Genomic DNA, 24,577 nt, shown 5'->3' with positions numbered 1-24,577 from the left:
GCCGAATGGTAGGCAAGGCGGAAGAGGCTGTGCTGTAGGCTGTCATTAAGTCATTTCCATACAGCGCCAGACACTACTGGTAAATGGTCAATCTGACTGACCAGGGCTACACTAAGGCTCACATGCCCTCCAGGCATCCACTACCTCTGTTTGAATTCTAACACATGTGAGCTGTGTTTATGATCAGTTCCTGGCCCCTATTGTACCTCCACTTTTATACTGTATGGCAAAGTCAAACCAACATGTGTACCTCAGTGAGTCTGCAGAGAGTATTTTTTTTATTCCCAGGGGGATGGACTAAGCCTATCAGATAAGTTATTCTATTTACTTTGAACATCACAGATTTGATTGTTGTAGATTTTTAGGGGAAGGGGAGCGAATTAAAAGACAAATCCGTGTCAATGTACATTGTTCATTTGTATAGACTATGTATTGGTAGTAACTCATTTATTCATGATCTAAACTGTACCTGTAGTTAGTCAATGAAATTTATTATACCAGTAATACAAGGCAGGTTTCATCATCTGAGTACTATCATAATGTAGGTACCTGCAAATTAACATTGTGAAAATAAAACAGTATTTGATATATTACATATTGTGGCTTCATTTCTGTTACAGGGCATCAAACTGTAAATTAGCAAAATCCGTGGTGTTTTGTTAAAGTGATGTGATTTGCAACTTTCACAACATGTATAATGATGCTGTTTTACAATAGGCCCGCTGAGAGACTTGTCTTTCTGTCACCATACATAAGAGTTACACTGTATCCTAAGGTTTATTAGATCTGGCAAGTTTTAGTGGTTTTCTCCTTGGTTGATTTCCAATAGCAAACTGGACAGCTGACACACATGCGAAATTATCAGCGTAAAACATTACTTTAATGATATGAATTATATTGGGACCATTGATGGCTTGCGCAAGGAGTAGCTTTATAAATAAACTTAGGGATTGAAGTCTTGTTCTTGCTGATATATTGACAGCTTTAAATCTGAAGGGTTGTGAGGTACCTGGTACAGTGGGGTAATTTCATCCAACGATCCAATTTCCACCACCCTTAAATGTTGCTTTCACAACAATGTATTCCTACTCGAATGAAAGGTTTTTATGCCATACGACAAACTCTCTTTCTTCTTGCTGTGAGTTTATGTCCAGTTCAAGCTGGCTTCCTCTCCAGTCATGTGGAAAGATCTCTGCCTGGTTTTCTCCCACCACAATGCTGGCCGCCGTCGTAAAAGTGAAATATTCTTGAGGCTGGTGTAAAACTCCATTCAAATAAACCAATCAAACACTTAGCAATAACCTTTGCTTTACAGAAATACCTACACAGGGTGGATGCTTCATTTCAACAGAGTTTGTGACAGTATTTTGTCTTCTGGCACTGAATAGTGCAGAGGAGGCAGGTATTGGCTGTGTGGTTAAGATTGGGACAAATGAGCTGGACTGGGAAACCTGAAAATTTCATACCTCAGAGGCCTGTTTAACAAAGCCCGTTTAGCGTTAAGTGCATATATCTTCCATGGTAACCAGTACTGTAGGTATTTCGTCGTCGTCGTCGTAGTTTCGTGAACGTAGCGCTACGTGCGCTTAGTGAAACTGAGCCCTGGAGGCAATAAGAGGCGGCCGTGGACAGTATAGGTTTCCTCTCACAAAGTGTTGAAGATCACGTTGCTTCCACCAATCTGACACACATCAATACATCCTATAGGAAAGTTTGCCAGTTTCTTGCCCAAGGCCATTGGTTTACTCCACATATAAAACTAACCGTCATGTATAAGTGAAACGTTCTAAAGAGTGAGGTTAAACCCCAGTTAAATAAATAAACGAAGAAGAAATAGCATTTATTTATAGCAGTTATTTATCACTAATAGTACGGTTTTAACTGGACAACCATACGATCTTCAATATAAAATCTAATTTGTCAACATTTGTAGATGTAGAACAATGGATCTGGCTTGAGCATAAATCAACCGATGTTCTTGTAAATTCTAGATAAAAAGTACATATGTTGAATGATAATTAATGACAAGTGCAAGATCAGCATGAATTGCTGTGGAACCTGGCTATAACAATACTGTGACAATTTAAAAGATAAATAATCAACACACTAAGAAAACATTGATAATACATTATTCTTAACCGACCAGCTCATGCAAATCAACATCTGCCAAGTGACTGGATGTTGTAGATGCCTTAATATGCATAGGGACTCAATAAACCACAATCATACGAGCAAAATAGCTGTAATGATAAAGAGAGAACTACAACATTTAAGACCAAAGAAACACCAGGTTAATACTGGAGGCACAGTTATTTCATGCACCTGCATATTACTGTAAGCCCACATAACATTAACATCCATAAGGAAAACAGATCATTGCAAAGTAGTTGTTAGCATTACATTACACATAGTGCTCATATGGCGTGTTTATACACATAATAAACATTTCAATGGATTAATACGTAATCATTTGTTAGATTGGTCTTATCACAAGTTATGATCTTAAAATCTACATGTACAATCAAGTATTTTAATATCACAACCTGCAGAATTCAAGTCAAGGGTCAGGTATTTATAATAATGTTAAATGATCAGAAGAAAAAGCATACATTTCTGCTCACATCTACATGTACCTTCCATTTAAGTTTGAAAATGATTGTCAGATTATGAGAAGAAAACTATCCAATATAAAGGCTCACACACAGCGATGTAATTATAACATCAATGAAAACAAAACTGAGCACCACTATTAAACAACAAAATATCATCTGGTTAAAGCTTCATTCTTAGTGGGCTAAAAATTTACCGATTAATTCATTAATGACTGGCATGACTGGTGCAGCATTGTCATGTAAACCAAATCCTAACTCCACCATTAGCATATAGTTGATCAGTCTTATTACTGGTCCCATGTTGTATTTCACAAGTCAAGATATGGTCTGCTCACTCAGCACAATATTCTCTGCTTTTTTATACTCTTCACACAGTTTCAAATAGATCTGGAAAAAAAGCATAACAGATACAAGTTTACAGAAATTCCATAACATTATTTTTTCTTTAAGCAGTATGTTACAATTAAAAGCCAGCTCATAGTTTTCCCCCAGAGGAGTTTAATTCAGCCTCTTAAGTCAATCACTGTTAGAGCAGTTTTAAATCCCAAGTATTCCTTCCCAATCTTCTATCATCACTCACATGTTATAAACAACTTGGAAATGAATGCTCATTTCTCATTTCTGCAGGTATTTTACATGTATATAGAAATGACACTAACTGAAGTCTTGATGGCTGAATATCTTTATTTCACCTCTGTTATGATTATGACTAAACACAACTTCAGCAATATTGCAGAGTCAGCTATGCCAATTAACACAATCATTCATCATCAAATTATTCTAGCTACAAAACTCTAAACAGCGTAAAACACCAATCAAATAAATATACATATAAACAAAACTTCATCTTCAAATCACCATGAAAAAATAGTCAAGCTGGTTTAGAAATAGAGGCCCTATTGCCAGTTGAGCCCAGAAGTGATCTAAGTTATCTCCCCTGAAGCTAGCACTAGAAGTGTACATATTTGCTGCCGTGTTGACCTGAAGTCAACGGAGAATCTGGTCAGAACTGAAGGGAGACACAGAGCAGCTTAGAGGCAACAGTCAAACGCTGAAGCAAAGTGCTGATCATAGGATGGAAAAACTGAGTGCAGTGAAATATGAACTAACCTGATCAGCTTCAGGGTTCGGTGTGGCACCTAGGGTAAAGTCTGGGGCGTCCTTCACTACCTCAGAGAAGGGCACACTGGATCCACCCATCAGCCCTGTAAACATTTGTCAAGACAGAAATTACATCCTACAACATGCAACATTCTCACATGTTGACAGGCGGTTTTTAGGCATTCTTTTTTTGATGCATGCAATGCTCTTTTTAAAGTCCTGTTTTTCAGAAGCTCATCAAAGCAGTTCCAAATTCCTAAACAACTTTTTAATACACATTTATAAATTATATTCAAAGTTGCTTATTTATGTCCAATTTAGTTTTATCACTACAATACTTGTAATAAAAATGCATAATTTTCATTCAAAACACCCTATAGCATGCAAATATTGGTGAAGCATTACGAAAAATTACCCTAAGTCATCAACCCTTTCCAATAGGAATTTATGCATCTTTTATATTTGATTTTAGAGACAAAACTATATTGGTACGATGGACAAACTCCAGGGCTTCACAGAAACTATAATTCTGTCAGTCTATAATTTCCTCACAACATGCTGGAATAAACACATTGCAAATATGCAAAGAGGTTGATGAATTACAGCACGACGTCTGTAATTCTTATATAATAACAATATATATACAATATATGTGCCTTATTGTTTAATATGAGCAGTTTTTGGTGAGTCTAATTACATCTGTCAAACTAAGAACAATGCATTTCATAAAGGTGTGTTTTCATTTATGGATCTATATGTATATGACCAGAACTTGTCACTGTGCCCAAGAATACACAAAAATGAAAATGCACAGAGAAAGTACATGTGTAAATGTAAATTGTAAGCAAAATATTTCATATTTATGACCAGATACAAACCATGTTTGGCCCTGTATGCCCCACCCAGGCAGGCCGAGTTGGCTACATCTTGAATATAGACTGGAGAGTTAAACACATCAGCCATCACCTGGACAAAATAACATTCATAATACATCGGTTGCATAACTCAAGTCAAATAAGAACTTAAGAACTATCATTTTTCAGAAAAATATATGTTACAGTATGTCTGAAGTTATTGCATTACCAATGCATAATAGCAAAATTGGTGAACAGTACAAAAATGTACACAACCACACAACAGCAGGCAAACTTGGTGAATTAGTTTCACAGGTAAAGGTATGTGATCCTGTTGGGGTCTGAACCGACAACATCTGTTAACATGCCATGCCCAGGTTTCTCTGGACAATGACTCTCACAATGTAATTTTTAAAGTATCCAGGGTTGTATTTTGGGCACCCTAATCCACCAAGCGTACAGCTTCATTATGATGGTGCAAGCATATAAGCATTTGAACCAACAACTCATGGTACCATACAAGTAATATGCGCTCTTAACATAACACCACAGCGAGATTTTGACTCACCTGTAAAATGGCTTTATTAGAAGATGCCCCGCCTGTGGCCAGCACTCGACTCTCTGGACCTGGAGTACATGCAAGAACATAACAAGTGCATTTCTTACATATTTAGCATTACCCTCAACCTTTGAAAGGGTAACTTTCAGAGATGTTCACCTTTTCAGTTTGATTTTGGACACAAGATTACATTGGTTGGGTTGGCCAACTTCAGGGATTCATAAAAAGCACAATTTTATCAGTCTACACAGAATAATGCTTTTATGAACATCCTGCCAAAATGCGAAATGGCTGAAGAATTATAGTACATTTCAACATGACAGGAACGGCACTTACAACAACACTTACAACAACGGCACTTGTGAGAGGCTCTAGAGCCGCAATATACCACTAACCACTCAGCCACAGAGGCCGCCACTTAGAACATGAGCTTATTCAATAGTTTACATGTGGCTTAATCTGTTTATATAACATGCAAATCAAAACAACTTTATCAAAATAAACAAAGAAAGCAGACACAAGTGCAAATCCGTGTAAATAAAAACATTCTGTGCCTACAGCCCAAACAAACAGCACCACTGGTGACACAGCACATACCACAATGTAGACACAACCAAGCATAGACCATCATTACACATGACAAAATCATACACTGACGTAAACTGAATAATGTTTGTTAAACTTCGCAACTATATAACACATTTCTGTGACAGTTATATTTCTACTTTATATTCTGACTTTCTAATAAGAACCATTCTAAAGTACGAGTATTTCAATTTGATCATTTCTTGCCCATGCTAAGACTTATATGTATGAAAGAAATAATGCTGAAAAATCACAACTTTGTTTCACCCACACATTTTGATGATAAAAGACCAGTGCAATTTAGTCCATTACAAGGTTATATATATATATAATGAAAAATGCAACCTGAAACCACTGACTTTGGAAGTCACTGTGTATGAATCCACTCATTCACATAAGATGCAACACTGGATGGATGCAGACTGCATAATGACAATCATCAAAGTAGTTCTTAGATATGTCTCAGAAAACAATGAACTCTTTAATTACACAAATACATGTATAAAAAAGAAGCATCAATACTGTTTGCTTGAGGAATAATTGCAAGGGAATAAAGAATAAGATACCTGTGTGACTGGCCAATATTATGTCACCAATCATTAACAAAATCATGCAGAATTCAAACAGAAACTCTCAGCAAAGAATAATAATGATAATGAACATAACCTGCCAGCGTGTTTAGAAAATAGATATCGGAATTTCAGCCAAATCATGCAGTCTCAGCAAATAACAAGCTCCACAACAAATAGCCTAATTACCTGTCAACTCACAGTCAATACCTGAAGGTAGTGCAGAGGTAACTTAGTAAAGAGGCCAGGTAACGAGTTGAAGACCTGTCACAAAAGGTAACTACTGGTACTACCTAGGCTGGGTAAACTGTAGTCCATTTATCACACTTTATCCTTACTATTATTACAGGTTCAAAGTCAAGATTGTGTTTTTCGTATTCAATATACGTGTACTGACTGAGTGTTCAGTCCATCATTAAAAAATACATACTTCATTTTAGGCCATCTTTAAAAATTCTTTGTACAGTATAACCAGACAACAAAGCGGCTAGGAGGGCAGGATTTTTTTTTTTTTTTGATGAAAAAGAAGGGGAATTAAAGACTTTAACATCAGGAGTGAGTGAATGAGTGAGTGCTTGGGGTTTAATGTCGTACAATTAACATCAGAAGAAAAATATTCTAAAGATATGTACTGTATGTCATCTAAAGTTGAGCATTTTTCAAGTGACACATATTGCTTGATTCTTACTGAATCATTTACCTTATAGGCACACTTACAAATATTTTGATGAGATTTGATTAATTTCTTATCAGACACTGTCAAGAGTGTTGCCATCAAATGCATCATTTTACAGTAGATCCCAAGCGCTGGGCCATCCAAGCTGCAGATGGATAGTTTGATATCCCCTAAATCCATTTCGATTGTTTAAAATGTCGAAAATGGAAGAAAAACAGCAGTATATGAAAATCTACTCCGCTACGATCGAGTCATCGAATTGCCCAGTCGCTATGCTGTACAGGCTTTTCTCAGATCTAACACAACTCCGGTCGCCTATCTTTAAAAATATATGTTGTAAAACTGTTTTACTTACATTATTTTCAGAGTGCTAATTAAGAGGTGTACATGTAGGGGTAATCATAGATTAAGTCACATGACAGATTCTGGGAAAGCACACAGTGGGTAGGCCTAATGCATGGAATCGACTATGCTTTGCAGGGCTTTTCAATACATAATCCCGGCAGGTATTCATGGCATGACCTCACTCGGCTAGGGCTCAGCGGTCAACAAGATTGGCACAAGGTCCAACTTTAATGGATTTTTTTCAAACGAAACTAGTTAACATAATATTTTTTTAAATGCAGTTCACAGACCAACATAACATAAAAATTGTGTTTAGGGAACATTTAGTGTGAAAATAAAGTCGTTGGGGATCTCCTTGATGGCCTACATGTGCTTCTGAAAGTACATGTTTATATACCAAAGTTTAGGTGAAACACAGAATCAAAATCCTAATAAACACTTTAGAGTGTTTTGGAGGCTCACTTGGCGTGCAGTCAGCAAAACATTTTTCATGCTGGCCTTATTTCTTAGACAGAAATATATTAGCAAGCTTTGGCCAATGTGCATGATTAAAAGGGTAGAGCTGTACTTACCTAGGGAATAGCCTAATTTTGCTGCATATACACGTTTACTGAGAAACTGGCCTTCTATCACAGCTCTTACTTCCTCATCATCTGAAAATGAGGATACCTGTGAACAGGTAAATAGGGATAAAGGTCTTCTCACTGGCCTTCACAATTCTCTGACATGATTCAATGTGGAGTTGAGATTAACATTTAACATATCACTTTAGAAACCAACATTTTAATCCACCTCGTAATGTTTTTTTTCTGTTATTTTAGAAACATCTCAATTTTCATCTTTATTTCTCAACTTATTATCTGTTCACTTGATTTTTGTCCTCACTCTAGAATATTTCACACTAATACAGATACCTGTATCAGATGTGACAGTAATGTTTATGGGTTAAGGCAGAATCAACAGACTCTGCTGAACAGTCACAGCTGACACAGCAAGAGTTGAATTTGAATTCATCTTATTGGCTTCTCTTTTCCATACAATGCTTGTCATAAATGTACCTGCTCTCCTTTGGAATTAAATCTGAATGTCCCTACAGCCTGAGGCAAGATTTCTTGTACATCAAAATAAAGACCTGCAGATTACAAAATACATTCTAGTGAATTACAAACTTAAGAACTGCACAGATGTTAGGTTTAAATATTACTGAACACATGTACAAGAATATATCCTGGGGCAAAATCAAACCTTAAGAAAAAATATATACAAATATGAAAATGCAGTCAAATACTTGTATTTGTGAATGTCCATAAGTATATAAAACAAGAGCAAATTCACAACAGCTGTGACTTCCTGCAAAGTCTTGCTTCTCTCGTTAACTGACTAGCCCATGTTAAAAGGTGGGAGGTTAAAAGTCTGATTAACTGACTAACAATCCAAGCAAATGATAGACCAACACAGCAACCTACACAACTGTTCATCACAGCTTTTTTATTATTATCAACAATGCACAAACACACAGATAGAACTGTTTGAGCCAAAGAAAACTTTTGGTTTATTACCTAGGACAGATCCCACTACATCCGTGGCAAACAGAAGACCTACCCAAGTTTCCGTTGTTACCCATCGGTGTAGAGTCAAGGTGTTGAGAAAATGTTTCCCATGATCCTCCAGCACACCGGTCACGGATTTTTTCTCTCATCAATGAGCCATTCTTGAAGCTGTGTGTTAATATGTACATGAATTGTGACCATTTAAAAAGTCCTTCGGAAACTACTGATATCACTTGTGCAAAAAAACAATCATTCATAATTTGTTAAAGATGATCGCAACAGTCTGATGCTTGATCTGTAATTGTAACTTGATAGACAACTGACCATTGTGAAAACATGTACCAAATGTCAATTCAATATGAAGGACTACTATGACAAAAAATTCGGGAAAACTGTCCATGACAGACTGATGGAAGGACACACACTGGGTAAAAATACATAGCATCTCTCTGGCATTGTAGACAGCTAATAAAACATTCCGGAAAACTGTCCATGACAGACTGATGGAAGGACACACACTGGGTAAAAATACATAGCACCTCTCTGGCATTGTAGACAGCTAATAAAACATTCCGGAAAACTGTCCATGACGGACTGATGGAAGGACACACACTGGGTAAAAATACATAGCATCTCTCTGGCATTGTAGACAGCTAATAAAACATTCCGGAAAACTGTCCATGACAGACTGATGGAAGGACACACACTGGGTAAAAATACATAGCACCTCTCTGGCATTGTAGACAGCTAATAAAACATTCCGGAAAACTGTCCATGACAGACTGATGGAAGGACACACACTGGGTAAAAGTACATAGCATCTCTCTGGCATTGTAGACAGCTAATAAAACATTGATACAATACTCTCTGATGCTTATGCTGGCAATAGTTCTTAAACAACTCATTTACTGCACTATGCCAGTGCCTAAGTTTCTGCCGAATACGTTTGCGTATACATTAGCTTGAATGGTATCAAACAGATCACATTTCTACATCAAAGTTTAGAAATAGCCTTGCCACTGACGTCTTCCCAAAATCTGGTGGGATAAGCAACTCAAGACTTGGCAAAATATGGTGAGATACACAACTCAATACTTTGCCAAATCTGGCGAGATACACAACTCAAAACTCAGACAAATCTGGTGAGATACACAACTCAATACTTAGCCAAATCTGGCGAGATATGCAACTCAAGACTTAGCCAAATATGGTGAGATACACAACTCAATACTTAGCTAAATCTGGCAAGATCCACAACTCAATACTTAGCCAAATATGGTGAGATACACAACTCAATACTTAGCCAAATCTGGTGAGATACACAACTCAATACTTAGCCAAATCTGGCGAGATACACAACTCAATACTTAGCCAAATCTGGTGAGATACACAACTCAAGACTTAGACAAATCTGGCGAGATACACAACTCAATACTTAGACAAACCTGGCGAGATACACAACTCAAGACAAATAATAAATCCGCTGGCAGTTCCGTGTTCGTATATCATATCCAAGACTCATCGGGACAAAAAAGACATGTTTCCCAAGGATAAAAGCACTGTAATCCTCAGATATCCTGAGATGTCAGTGATAGTTCACAAAATTTTGAGCGTTTATGTGAATCATTGTGAGACTTAAAACTTAACATACACTTTAGCATATAATTTCAAATCGAAAACTTACTAATGTACAAGAACATGAAGAACTCTGCTGTCGCCCAGTCTGTACTGTTGTAGCACTGGTACGAATCAATAAGCTTTTGTTTCTTCTGCATACAACCCATTCTATAAATGTGTAACGATGTACTCACAAAACTGCTATGAAATTATAGTGCTGCACAGAACAGACTGATATGCGAGTCAGGATCTTGTACTGTAGCATTGTTGTAACTCACCAGAGGAGGGCCATAAATGCTGAGGTGTCCACAGGGTTGGCCAGAATATGTCCCTCCAGGGCCGGCTTAGGATCTGTCAGCCAGAGGAATACTGTGTCACTTGTCCCCAGGCTTATCTACAACAACAACAACAAACTACCCAAGGTTGGATTCTAGTACATGAATTTAAGACCTAATAACGATTTATTTTTTTATTTATTTGAACATTGTTAAAAATGACATACTCAAGAATTTTTCACTTATATAATGAAGGTTAGTTTTACGGTTGGTCGACCTGGAATGTTGACATTAACCATTGATGTCAGGTAAATTAAGGACAGACTTTCCCACATGAGACGTACAGAAAAGACAAGTGGTCTTATGTCATGTTGCCCTATCTCAGACTGTGTGGAAGTAACCGACGGGGAAAATTTTGGATCATTTTCCGCAAAATATTTCACGGATCCAAAAAAAATTTTTTTTTTTTTTGGAACACTAACAGACCCAACCTTAAGAACAAGTCAACTGCTTGTTACTCCCAACAAAGGATGTTTCGATGAGGGTCTAGCTGGACTAGTGAGTGTATAATCAGCCTTCTCTCAGTCCATGCCTTGGGAGTCTACCCCATGTGGTGAGGGCCAACAGCCAGACCGTCACTGGAGATTACTGCACAGTGCTGATCACTCTCCCGTCATCTCAAATTGGCTAACCTTTACGACCAGAAATTTTCTGCTAAACTTTACGTGATTTATGGTATTCTGAGATTAACAAAATTGTTTTATTTACACATAAACTACAGACCTGTAATACATCCTTACAGATATACTGTCCTGTGTACATGACAACAGGGAATCATAGGATAGTTGGTTAATATTTATAAATATTTGAGCTGATAAAATGTTTTATGTTACAATACATGCTGACATTCCATTCCCACTCACTGCGATGTCTCCTTGTTTTAGCCTCATCCCAGCCAGTGATCCTGAGGAGGAACACAAGGATTGCTTGAATGTAAATCTCTTGTTACATACACATCCAAAAACATGCGTTAAATATGGGATTAAGACAGACATAAAGTTAAATCTTACTTACGACAACATTTCTATTTTAAAATTATGAATACAAAAAAAAATTATGGTTAAATATCTTTGTTACTTGCATAAATGTGTTAAATTTCTATTATGCCAAGAGGTTGTCCCAAATAGCCACCGTACAACAATTATTTTCAGATGTCCTTTTCTTTTGTATTAATAAAAAATCTTAATATAAAAAAGACCATAAGAATTCAAGAATTCAAATTTTCAAATCCTAAAACTGGTAACTACAAAGTATTACATACTGTAATTAGAAAAGGCAAGCAAAACTTTGTCACTATGGTATGAGAAAATGCCTGAATCTCTGCAGTGTTACTTCATAGATTTTAAGACAGTTCTGGGCACCTGTTTCGATTTTACTGCAGGTTAGATAATGTTGAGATTATTGCAACCCAGACATCTTATAGGCTGCATCACAAAGTTATATACTTGGTCCTTCTGTGTCTTAGGTATTGTTGTTCAACGATGGCAGTAAACTGATACATTTACCTGGATTGTCTCCCGTGAAGGCAACCACCTGACAGTCTGGAGAAAAGCCAAAGCTCTGCACAAAGTATGAAGACACAGAGCCCTGGTAATGAGAAGAACAGATTCAAGAAACTTCATTCTTTGCTTTCACAAAATAACTGACAGTATATATCTCCTTTATCAAAGTAAATTCACAATAAATAATTATATAAAGCATGTCCTTGGCTCAGACTAAAATTAAATGGCAGTATTAGTAAGAAAGTGTGTATGATGGTGCTACAAGATTTTTTACCCTATTTGAACAGTTACAGAATTATGAAAAACAACTGTACACTGAAGATAACGCTTTTGATAGAATACAAAAAAACATACCAAAATATTTTCGTGTTTAGATATAGTTTTGATCTCAAAATTACCCCTCCATATTAAGTATATTTTCCGTCAAAGGCTGAAAAGCAGCGGAATGACGCTCTAGGGACAGGGCCAGGGGTGAAACCCACGACCACATGTAGGCTTCAGACAGACCTTCCCATGTAAGCCTGGAGAGAAAGCCAGCATGAGCTGGACTTGAACTCACAGTGCCCACATTGGTGAGAGGCTCCTGGGGCATTGGCGTGCTAACCCCCGCAGCCACGAAGCACCCTTTCATACTTTAGGACACATCCTAATTTATATGTTGATAAATTAGGACCATATCTTTCATGTATCCTTTAATTAGCTTTGAGGTATGTTTGTTGCCCTGTTCACCAGGTTATGCCACACACACGGACAATCACACTGATACAATCACACATGGACAATTACACTGATACAACCTCAACACATGGACAATTACACTAATACAACCACACACATGGACAATCACACTGATGCAACCACACACATGGACAATCACACTGATACAACCACACACATGGACAATCACACTGACACAGCCACACACATTGACAATCACACTGATACAGGCACACAAATGGACAATCACACTGATACAACCACACAAATGGACAATCACACTGATACAGCCACACACATGGACAATCACACTGATACAGCCACACACATGGACAATTACACTAATACAACCACACACATGGACAATCACACTGATGCAACCACACACACGGACAATCACACTGATACAGCCACACACATGGACAATCAAACTGATACAACCACACACATGGACAATCACACTGATACAGCCACACACATGGACAATCACACTGATACAGCCACACAAATGGACAATCACACTGATACAACCACACACATGGACAATCACACTGATACAGCCACACACATGGACAATCACACTGATACAGCCACACACATGGACAATCACACTGATACAGCCACACACATGGACAATCACACTGATACAGCCACACACATGGACAATCACACTGATACAACCACACACATGAACAATCACACTGATACAACCACACGTGTAGGTGCAGATCAAGATGTTCCCCATTACATTTCAAAAGAAGCATAAAAAGGATAAGGTGACCACAAATCCCCATCTCAAGTACAATGTATCTGTCTAGTCTATGGTGAAATCTTACCACAACTTTATGTGATGGAACAACTGGTCCCATTTTCTCAGACAAGCCAGGAGCTGTAGCCTGTAACACATAAAGCATACCACTAACATCTATAGTCTCTAATCCAAGACAAGACTGGGCATCCATTGGTCACAGACAAGACATAGGCCATTTCTAACAAATACTGTACAAACAGAGTCTTTTACAACATGTATGAAACAAATGAACGGCATCTAAACTGCATGTACTGCCAAACACAAAAAATACTCATACAATACATAAAGATATAGAAATAATAAATGAAAGTAATGGACAAACCATGTCAAGATATAGAAAATAAATTATATTTTAAATTTATTTCAAAAATTTGCAGGATGAAGCTACATATATGTTTCATACACTTTAAAGGCAAAGAAAACACTAAGGCGAAGTACATGTATATGTCAAATTAAAGCACATTAAAAACAGTCCACAAAAATAGTTGCATTTACTCTTTTTACAATTTTTCAACCCCCAAAAATGCATTTGGAACACTGGCATCTATGGGGACCTTTTCTGACCATATTCAAACCAGAGACATCACATAAGATTTTTGTCACTTAACATTCGATGTACATACACCACTTGGTCAAACAGACGTACAAAACAAAGTACTGTAAGGTAAAAATAGGAATGTGATGGCACTGATACTCTCTCGGTCACTTCAGACCATCATAGAATCTGATGTTTCAAAAACATTTTATTGGATTAGAAAAATTCTGAAAAAAAAGCTAACTACTTTCCTGGACAGTGGTTAATAGCTTCCATCTCATATATACCTTGTTGTCATGTTTTCTTTGCCTTTAAATAATGGTCTCTCATGAGGACTATTTTGGGCAAGATTTGCATTATAAGTCAAAAACTCACAGAGTGCACAAACTGCCCATATTTCACCTGTAAACACGGCTCTGACCAGCTGCCCATACCTCACCTGTAAACACTGCTCTAACCAGCTGTCCATACCTCACCTGTAAACACTGCTCTAACCAGATGCCCATACCTCACCTGTAAAGACTACTCTGACCAGGCGCCCACAGCTCATTTGTAAACACTGCTCTAACCACGTGCCCATACCTCACCTGTTAACACTGTTCTGACCAGGTACCCATATCTCACCTGTAAACACTGCTTTGACCAGCTGCCCATATCTCACCTGTAAACATGGCCCTAACCAGTTACTAATATCTCACCTGTAAACAATGCTCTGACCAGGTACCCATACCTCACCTGTAAACACTGCTCTGACCAGGTGCCCATATCTCACCTGTAAACACTGCTCTGACCAGGTACCCATACCTCACCTGTAAACACTGCTCTGACCAGGTGCCCATACCTCACCTGTAAACACTGCTCTGACCAGGTGCCCATACCTCAACTGTAAACACAGCTCTGACCAGGTGCCCATACCTCACCTGTAAACACTGCTCTGACCAGGTACCCATATCTCACCTGTAAACACTGCTCTGACCAGCTGCCCATACCTCACCTGTAAACACTGCTCTGACCAGCTGCCCATACCTCACCTGTAAACACTGCTCTGACCAGGTGCCCATACCTGACCTGTAAGCACTGCTCTGACCAGTTACCAATATCTCACCTGTAAGCACTGCTCTGACCAAGTACCCATATCTCACCTGTAAACACAGCTCTGACCAGCTGCCCATATCTCACCTGTAAACACTGCTCTAACCAGGTGCCCATATCTCACCTGTAAGTACTGCTCTGACCAGCAGTCCATATATCACGTGTAAACACAGCTCTGACCAGATGCCCATATCTCACCTGTAAGGACTGCTCTGATCAGGTACCCAGACCTCATATGTAACAGACATGATTGTGGTGAACCAAGAAAATAGCTGAAATTTACTATCATAGCCCAAAAAGGCCGGGGTCCAGGGGCCGCCTAGGCCCCGGAAGCTAGAAAAATCTGTGTGGCTGAAAATGGATTCTGGGACGTTTTTGGCTATTAAAATCAAACTAGAATCCTGTAAAATATGAAGAAAACCAACACTGTTTTCTGACTTACAGATTTTCCCATCTGCTTTGTCCCCACAGAACTCTAATCTTCTGGACAGAGAGAAGAATGCATTTTTGTACCAAAGCCAAAATTTAATACATGTAACAGATTTTTTCTGGTTCAGACATTGTTAGTAGTGTACAGGTCATTTTCAGCATTTTCAGTCAAATGTTTAGATTGGCATGTTGTGGCACAACTCGCAGAAAGCCAAACCGGCGGATGTTATCTTCCTCATGAATTTTCCCACGTATTCCCCTTCGACCTTCTGTTCAAGCCAATCCCACCTCCAGATGTTTTTCAACCCCTTGTCCACTGTACGCGCATCAAAATCTTTATCTGATCGATCCACGATACTCCGAGACGTTGCCGCCATTTCTGACCGGGCTGGCTCTGCTTCTGCCTTCGAATAATGGTATCTTGTTCCCGATTGGTTGAAACAGTTCGGCTTAATGAAACACACGATCTGACTGGACAATTCAGATAACTTTCAGATAACATTATAACCTCCGGCAATGCCAGATTTCGGTAGCCATGCATCTGCAAATTGACAGAATCTTCGACTTTATTTTGAGGAAATAAATCGGAACTTTACAAAATGTTACTACACAGAAAAAAAAAACGGAAAACAGGTAAATTAATCGAAACTGAACAAAGAAAAAGCGGAAAAAAATCATGTCTGATGTAAACACTGCTCTGACCAGGTACCCTTATCTCACCTGTAAACACAGCTCTGACCAGCTGCCCATATCTCACCTGTAAACACGGCTCTGACCAGGTGCGTGAGTGAATGTCCAGCATGTTCATCCCACTCCCATCGCTGTCATCTATTGGCGCATAGCCTCCGATAAAAAGACTGGCAGCAAAGCTACTGACCAGTGAAATCCTCTGCAACACGATTTATAGAAAGATCACTGGCCGAAAGACTTACATGTGGGATTGTAATGATGGAAATTTAAATCAGTACACCTATTTAATGGCACTCAAATTGCATGAATTAGCTTATATGCTTTGTTTGATAGACTGCATCTCATTTCATTTTTATAACTATCTGCCCTTGAAGAGTTAATGCTAAATACCAGTTAAAGAAAAATAAAAATAAAAATATTACAGTTTTCAAACTTTTCACAAAATTATTTGAATCTGAAGAGCACTGCAAGCAAGGTAGAAAAAAACTACAAGTATTGCTAGAAACTCAGCTGTTCCTGGACAACTTGACAGTCTGAGTTTCTAACTTGCTTACTTTCAGGAACCTCCTTCTGCCATAGCTCGCTAACTACTCAATGCTGGTAACACACAGTACATGCTGTGTGCACAATTAAGTCTAGCACGTACCTCAGTTTTATTATAGGCCTCAGGTTTGGTTTGGTAGATCTTGGCAATCTGGTTTCTTGTGAAACGCTCATATGCTCTTGAACCAGTAATGTCTGCCACTTTCTGAAGGGAAAATATAACTTCTGATGTAACATTTAAATCCTCCATTTCACTGGTGTAATTTACACCTATATCAGAACTACTGAATGAAAAGAAACACTGCAAAGTATCTGACTTATTCGCTTACATTCAGATGAAGCATTTAGACACGCCACCTGGTAATAGTTATTACAGCATTAGGAATATATTTTAAAACTTGGCAATTGTATTAAATCTTCTAATGTACTTCATATTTTGTCATCAGCACAGCTGTACTTACTACATGTAATGCCCATGTAAACACCAACATATCTCTGATCCACACAGATTCTGTCCTAATTCCTGAGACATCATGCCTCTGACCCACCCAGATTCTGTTCAAATTCCAGACACAACATATCTCCCTCCCACCCAGATTCTGTTCTAATTCCAGACACAACATATCTCTGATCCACCCAGATTCTGTTCTACCTTTTGACACAATCACACCTGTGGTCCACTCAGACTCTGTTCTAATTCCTGACACAATATGCCTGTAGCCCACCCAGACGCTGTTCTAACTTCTGACACAACACACCTGTGGTCCACTCAGACTGTGTTATAATTTCTGAGACAACATACCTGTGGCCAGTCCAGGGTCTGTTCTTATTTCTGAGACAACATACCTGTGGCCCACCCAGAATCTGTTCTAGCTCTCGGCACTGTTTAGATGTACTTGAATCCATCCAAATTGGAGAGTCTGCTACACTGAAGCAGTCCTAATGTAACATGGAAGGCAAGCAAATATACTGAACTATAACTGGAACAGGGAAAAATGTACTTGGTGTCTACATTGAGCCAGACATTTTTCTCTTGGTGCAGAGGTAAAAGCAAGGGCTATGGATTGAAGGGTTCAAACCCCAGCTAAGTGGCCATGTCACATGAATTGTGTGGAGATATATATCTATCATAAGAAACCAAAATTTTAAGTCTTTTGAAAACTGTGTGAAATTTCTACTTAACAGTATTATATCCGGATTTCATGGGTGGGAGAAGTTTTGACATCCATTTATTTAAATTAACCAAAATTTGTTTACTTAATTGTACAGACATATTAAAACATATTGCTTTACTTCCATATATGTAGTTCTAATTAGGCATGTATGTGCTGTGCAAAGAACAAGATATACAGAAATACATGAATACCACCTTCAGTTGCTCATGAAGCTGTTTATTGGGTTGAACATTTGACAGAATTTCCAAGGCTCCAGTTTTCCAAAACACACTGCCATGTTGCTGCAAGTGACAAGAAGAGTGAAGACATGAAAAATTTAATGCAGAAAACTTGTTTCAGATTCCAATACAACACCACAATGTTTGTCTACAAGCCTGCCTGGACAAAAAAAACCCTCAAAAGAATGGAAGAAGTTAAAACAACCAATCAAAGCTGTCAAATTGAAAATCAACTGTAAATCAATTAGAAGAAACTTTAGACATGACATCTGTCATGTAATCTACAGGTAGGATCTGATATGTATGTCTGTGTGCTTGGGATTTATTGTCATACTTCACAATTTTTCAATCTGATTTTATGATTTATGATTTTTCTGAGAATTATACCTGACCTGAGAATCATACCTATCATGACACATCATACCTGACCTGAGAATCATACCTATCATGACACATCATACCTGTCCTGAGATCTTACCTATCCTTAGAGTCATACCTGTCCTGAGATCATACCTGTCCTGAGATCATACCTATCATGACACATCATACCTATCCTGAGAGTCATACCTGTCCTGAGATCATACCTGTCCTGAGATCATACCTAGCCTGAGAGTCATACCTGTCCTGAGATCATACCTGTCCTGAGATCTTACCTATCCTTAGAGTCATACCTGTCCTGAGATCATACCTGTCCTGAGATCATACCTATCATGACACATCATACCTAGCCTGAGAGTCATACCTGTCCTGAGATCATACCTGTCCTGAGATCTTACCTATCCTTAGAGTCATACCTGTCCTGAGAATCATACCTGTCCTGAGAACCATACCTATCCTGAAAATCATGCCTGTTCTGAGTCATACCTGTCCTGAGAATCATACCTGTCCTGAGATCATACCTAGCCTGAGAGTCATACCTGTCCTGAGAACCATACCTATCCTGAAAATCATGCCTGTTCTGAGAGTAATACCTGTCCTGAGAATCATACCTGTCCTGAGATCATACCTAGCCTGAGAATCATACCTGTCCTGAGAACCATACCTATCCTGAAAATCATGCCTGTTCTGAGAGTCATACCTGTCCTGAGAATCATACCTGTCCTGAGAATCATACCTATCCTTAGAATCATACCTGTCCTGAGATCATACCTAGCCTGAGAGTCATACCTATCCTGAGAATCATACCTATCCTTAGAATCATACCTGTCCTGAGAACCATACCTATCCCGAAAATCATGCCTGTTCTGTGAATCATACTTGTCCTGAGAATCATACCTGTCCTGAGACAACATACCTACCCTGAAAATAATATCTCTTCTGATAGTTTTACTTGTCCTGAAACATCATATATTTGTCCAAAGAATCACAACTGTTCTCAGAATCACACCTCTCCTGAGAATCGCAACTGTCCTGAGAACTGTACCTGTCCTGATCCAGATAAAGCTGCCACCCTGGAGAAGTCAAATCCTGAGGTCTTCATGTTGTCAAGTAAAATATCCAAAGCCTAAACAGATCATTCAGAGCCATATCAATCTGGAGAAGAAATGCAGTGTTTTGTTTGTGCTTTGTGCTTTTCTGATATCAATATAAATATACACTTGGCTTATTCGGGAACATTAATAAACTTATTTCAACATAGTTTACATGAACATGTACCTGTATATTTATTTCTTGTCAGCACAGGTTAAGATAATATTTAATTAGCTTTCATAAGCACCATATTAGATTTTAGGTGTACTAGTATGCTTTCTGCACTGAAGATTATTAGTTCATTCCCTGAGTTTCGCTTAGGTAGTAGGTCTGAGGATGAAGAAATCCACAGAAGTCTGTGAATAGTGGAGTTATCTACCTTGACCCACATGATGGTTGGAGCAGTAACTGTGAGGTTGTCATCATGGACATGGCATCCGCCTGAAGTGCTGCACAACAAAATTAAACCTCATTACTGAGGGACAAATAAACCTCAAACCTCATCAATGAGGAGCACAACAAATTGAAAGCTCAATGCTGACGGACATAACAAAATGAAACTTCATTACTGAGGGACAAAGAAACCTCAAACCTCATCACTGAAGAGCACAACAAAATGAAACCTCATTACTGAGGGACATAACAAAATGAAACTTCATTACTGAGGGACACTTAAAATGTGAATGATCATCACTGAGGGACACGGTAAACTGAAACCTCATCAATAAGGGACATGACAAATTCAAACCTTATCAATGAGAGAAACAAAAAATTAAAATTCATTACTGAGAGACACAACAAATTGAAATTTCATTGCTGAGAGTCACAACCAATTGAAACCTAATCCCTGAGAGAAAACAAATTTAAATCATTTACAGGTTTAAATGTAGACTACAGAAACATCCTTCATTTTATGCACTTTTAGCTGGGTTTACATGATATGACTTTTCAACTTGTCAAAAACAAGTCATGTAACTTTTCATTCATGACAGGCGACATTCCAGGTGAACTGGGTTGAATCATGACCAGGTGAACTGGGTTGAATCATGACCAGGTGAACTGGGTTGAATCATGACCAGGTGAACTGGGATGAATCGGGACAGTGAGGTGAACTTGGACAGCAATAACAAAAAAAGATACAAGTTGCATTATATGTAATAAATAGAAACAAAAGAATAATTTTGACTTTCCAAATTTTCCATCATGTTTATATCAATTGATACACTGATTATGGTATTATTATGTGCAAAGTTATGTGCAAAGCTTTGTAAGGGACTTATCCATATCAGCTGTTTTCACGATCAGTTCTTTGTCAGAGTGGTAAGTCCCTATATCTTAATTATAAAATTATTCCAAATATTATATTTTTTTTTCATTTGAAGCTTTTTGCATTGGTAGTTCCAGTTTTTTCAACATTTTGTACTTCGGGCTACTATTATCTTGCAGTGTGGGGTGAATTCAGGCACTGATTTAGAGCACCGAATACAGTCTCGAAATATGCCATGAAAGTACCAGAAACGGGTGAGAGCCCGTCCAATGAATTCTTCCGATTTTGAAATGTTGAAATTGCCAGTCAAGGCTGTTAAGGAAAAATCTTTCAGCATCTGAAAAGCAGTTGAGGAATGTAATGTTAAACGATCAACTCAACGATGCATAGTTAGGGGTATCTGGACAGCAGATTTCTAACAGTAAGGAAGTTTAGCAACAATTTACCAGGAATTCAGTGGGCAGAATCACCAGTATCACAGCAGACTCCCGTCAGAAAGACTCTTCCAAAATGTTAAGCTATCGAGAGCAGAGGTGGGACCCGAAACAATTCGGGTTTTCTTTGACATCCTTAAACGGGAGGTAGAAGGTATACCACCCAGCAACATGGTCAACTATTATGAAACAAATTTAACAGATGACCCAGGACGCAAAAAAGTGTGAAACACAATGTTGATATCCAGAAAGAATACAGGATTCCTCAAAATTGTCAACATCACTAATGCTTGCAGGATTAAGGGATGGTACCATCTTACCCTGCTGCATTGTATACAAGGCCAAACATCTATATCATAACTGGACAGCTGGCAGTCCTAATAGATGCCGATTTAATCACAGCAAAAGTGTATGGTTTGACAAGGTATGTTTTGAGGACTGGTTCTGTAGTCTGGTTCTCCCTTATGTAAGACCTCTAGATGGTAAGAAAAGGTGCTGATCTGTAACAATTTGAGCAGTCATCTATCCGCTCATGGAAAGAGGCTAATATCACCTTCATATATCTTTGGCCCAATGAAAATGTATTGGCGTCAAGTGGAAAATGACAGGAGAGGGAAGGAGATGTTCTTCGATACCCAAAGATGTTTTCCCCAGGAAAATGTGGCATAATCCCACGATCCAACAGCTGTATTAAGCCAAAATAACAACCAAACTCCAACCAGTCCTGCCAGCGATATAGATGTTTCATTCATGAAGCTGCTGACTGATATGTGTGAAATGGATGCTGCTCGCCCGAAAAAGCGAGCCACATGGCTCCAAGTGTCGCCAAGCAAGAGCATTTTGTTTGACAACATGGAAACTGAGGACCGTGAAACCAACGATGTTGACGGCAACATGAACACGGATTCCAAAATGGAGACAGAGAATGACAGCAGCAGCCACGATGTTGCAACACAACATGAGCGAACATCTTTTGAATCCAGGCCATTTCACGGGTTATAGTGAAATATGGTGAGAGGTCCAAGCATCTATTCATAGCCATGATGGTAATGATATACGTTGAAGACTGCAAATTAGAGGCGTCCTTTTTTCAGCGCAAAGGCTTAAAAAAGAACATTTTTAATTATCCTGACCAGCCCAACAAGGCCTTGGTGGACTTTGACCAGATAGCTGTAACTTTCAGTTGTCTGGAGAAACTTCGTAGCCTCCTGAAATTTGACGCCAACGCTTCTGAGTGGATGTGCAAAACAGTGTTTATGATTCCCAGTGTATTTCACTGGATTCTTGACTTTAATTGGTCATGACATTGGTATGGACTAAAGTGTTCACTTTAACATACAAATTGTTTGTGAAAGAAATGTTAGCCTTAACCATACCCAATAGTCTTTAAATAAACCATCTTATAAGACTGAATTGTTCCTATAAACGGCTTGTTTTTAGCATCTCCCTGTTAATAAATTGTGTCTGAAGTCACCCCAACATATGGGGTGTTTTCAGACGCTATTTAGCAAATAAATTTTCTCATGTCATAAATCTATATATGTAGATTAAATGTAAACAGCGACCAGCTTGGAATATTTCAATATAGGGCAAGTCATGGCAAATGTCTCCATGTAAAAATATAAAATCTCATTTCCGGAAACTTGGTAAACTGTCCAAATTCACCCCATTTATGGTATTTCAACTTGGCTGTAATTCCCTGTGTTCCTTAATACACAACACGAATTATTCGGAGACATGCACGCTTTTGCACACGCATGGCCTTCCCATAGGCTTACTTGAATTCCTTTAAGTCATCTAATTTCACTGCAGATTCATGAATAGTTTCCAGCTTATTGTCGATTGCTATAACTTTTATCTGTGAACAACAAAATGCAAAGATAATACCATGAGTTAGCGAAGAAAAAAGGTACATGTAAGTGTTCATATTTATTCATTTGACTGGTGAATATTTTACTTACACGACGGCGGTCAGCATTATGGTGGGAGGAAACTGGGCAGACCTTGGGGGGAAACCCAGAACCTGGTAGGCCTTCCCACGTACGGAAAAAGTACAAAAATCTGGCATATAAAGCAATTTTTATTTTATTTGTACCGGTAGGTTAAAGTTCATTTTTTACTTGGATAGATATTACTATAATTATACAGTTATGTATGGGGAGAAATTTGGCCTTTGTTTACGTCAGGACTACGTCAAAATAAGTTTACCGTTAATTTGCATACAGACAAAATAAGGCGAAGTCTTTTGGCCGCAGCTCATACAGACCTACCAGGACGACAACATACAGTGGACAAAAAAAATGAAAGATCGTAATTAAGGGGAGATAACTTTGGGAATAACAAGTTCGATGAGACGACAACTGGGCATCATTCCGTGCTAACTAGACAGCGATTTCTTCATCGACAAGACGTTCTGTGCATTGAGATGGTTACTAGCTGGTGCACAGGCACCTGAGTCTCCCCATTACGATAAAGCTCACTTGCTGAGTGCTGAAGTCAAAGCCTAAGAATGTGCCGTCTGCTTTCCCCGCCATGATAGCGCACTCCAGTTAAGGTGAAGGTCGAACCACTGACATGATCCCGCCCCATTTTTGTGTCCCACGTGGAACACCCGTGGTCTGTATAAAACTGCTCGACATAACCATGATAAGATTATCTATGGCGAATATCTATCACTTAAAAAGTCCTACTATTATGAGTTTGGTGTTGAGCAACATTCAAAGAATCGATCAATCAAAACAGGTACATAAGTTTTTATAATATATAATACGTGGACAAATAATAGGCTACACGAAACCGGTGAATACATTTATACCTACATACTACGTAATTAAATAAAGAAAAAATATAACAATACATTATACTTCTCATGAAAGTTTGCTTTAATCTGC

General features: G+C 38.4%; 1 protein-coding gene across 3 annotated transcripts; it reads right to left on the bottom strand.

Moving 5' to 3' along the window:
* Window positions 1-1,851: 1,851 nt before the first annotated feature.
* Window positions 1,852-24,407, bottom strand: LOC135476183 (xylulose kinase-like). Of its 3 annotated transcripts, XM_064756120.1 has the most exons (20): window positions 24,167-24,407; window positions 23,465-23,544; window positions 20,365-20,434; window positions 19,939-20,019; window positions 18,492-18,578; window positions 17,969-18,061; window positions 17,226-17,327; window positions 16,647-16,778; window positions 13,859-13,918; window positions 12,309-12,390; window positions 11,667-11,707; window positions 10,747-10,862; window positions 8,904-9,019; window positions 8,360-8,433; window positions 7,874-7,970; window positions 6,470-6,490; window positions 5,136-5,194; window positions 4,592-4,679; window positions 3,723-3,817; window positions 1,852-2,999 (listed from the first exon to the last, which is right to left on the bottom strand). In XM_064756120.1, the coding sequence occupies exons 1-20, from the start codon at window positions 24,218-24,220 to the stop codon at window positions 2,928-2,930; spliced, it is 1,620 nt and encodes a 539-aa protein (XP_064612190.1). In that variant the 5' UTR covers window positions 24,221-24,407; the 3' UTR covers window positions 1,852-2,927. The 3 variants fall into 3 exon arrangements, with proteins under 3 accessions (XP_064612190.1, XP_064612198.1, XP_064612207.1); XM_064756128.1 differs by lacking the exon at window positions 6,470-6,490; XM_064756137.1 differs by lacking the exon at window positions 24,167-24,407 and having other exon boundaries at window positions 23,465-23,571.
* Between the last annotated feature and the right edge of the window lie 170 nt (window positions 24,408-24,577).

This window comes from Liolophura sinensis, chromosome 1, assembly GCF_032854445.1.
Source record: "Liolophura sinensis isolate JHLJ2023 chromosome 1, CUHK_Ljap_v2, whole genome shotgun sequence".
Classification (NCBI taxonomy): Eukaryota; Metazoa; Mollusca; class Polyplacophora; order Chitonida; family Chitonidae; genus Liolophura; species Liolophura sinensis.
The sequence above is the reverse complement of the archived record's forward strand: the minus strand, read 5'-3'. Positions and strand labels throughout refer to the sequence as shown.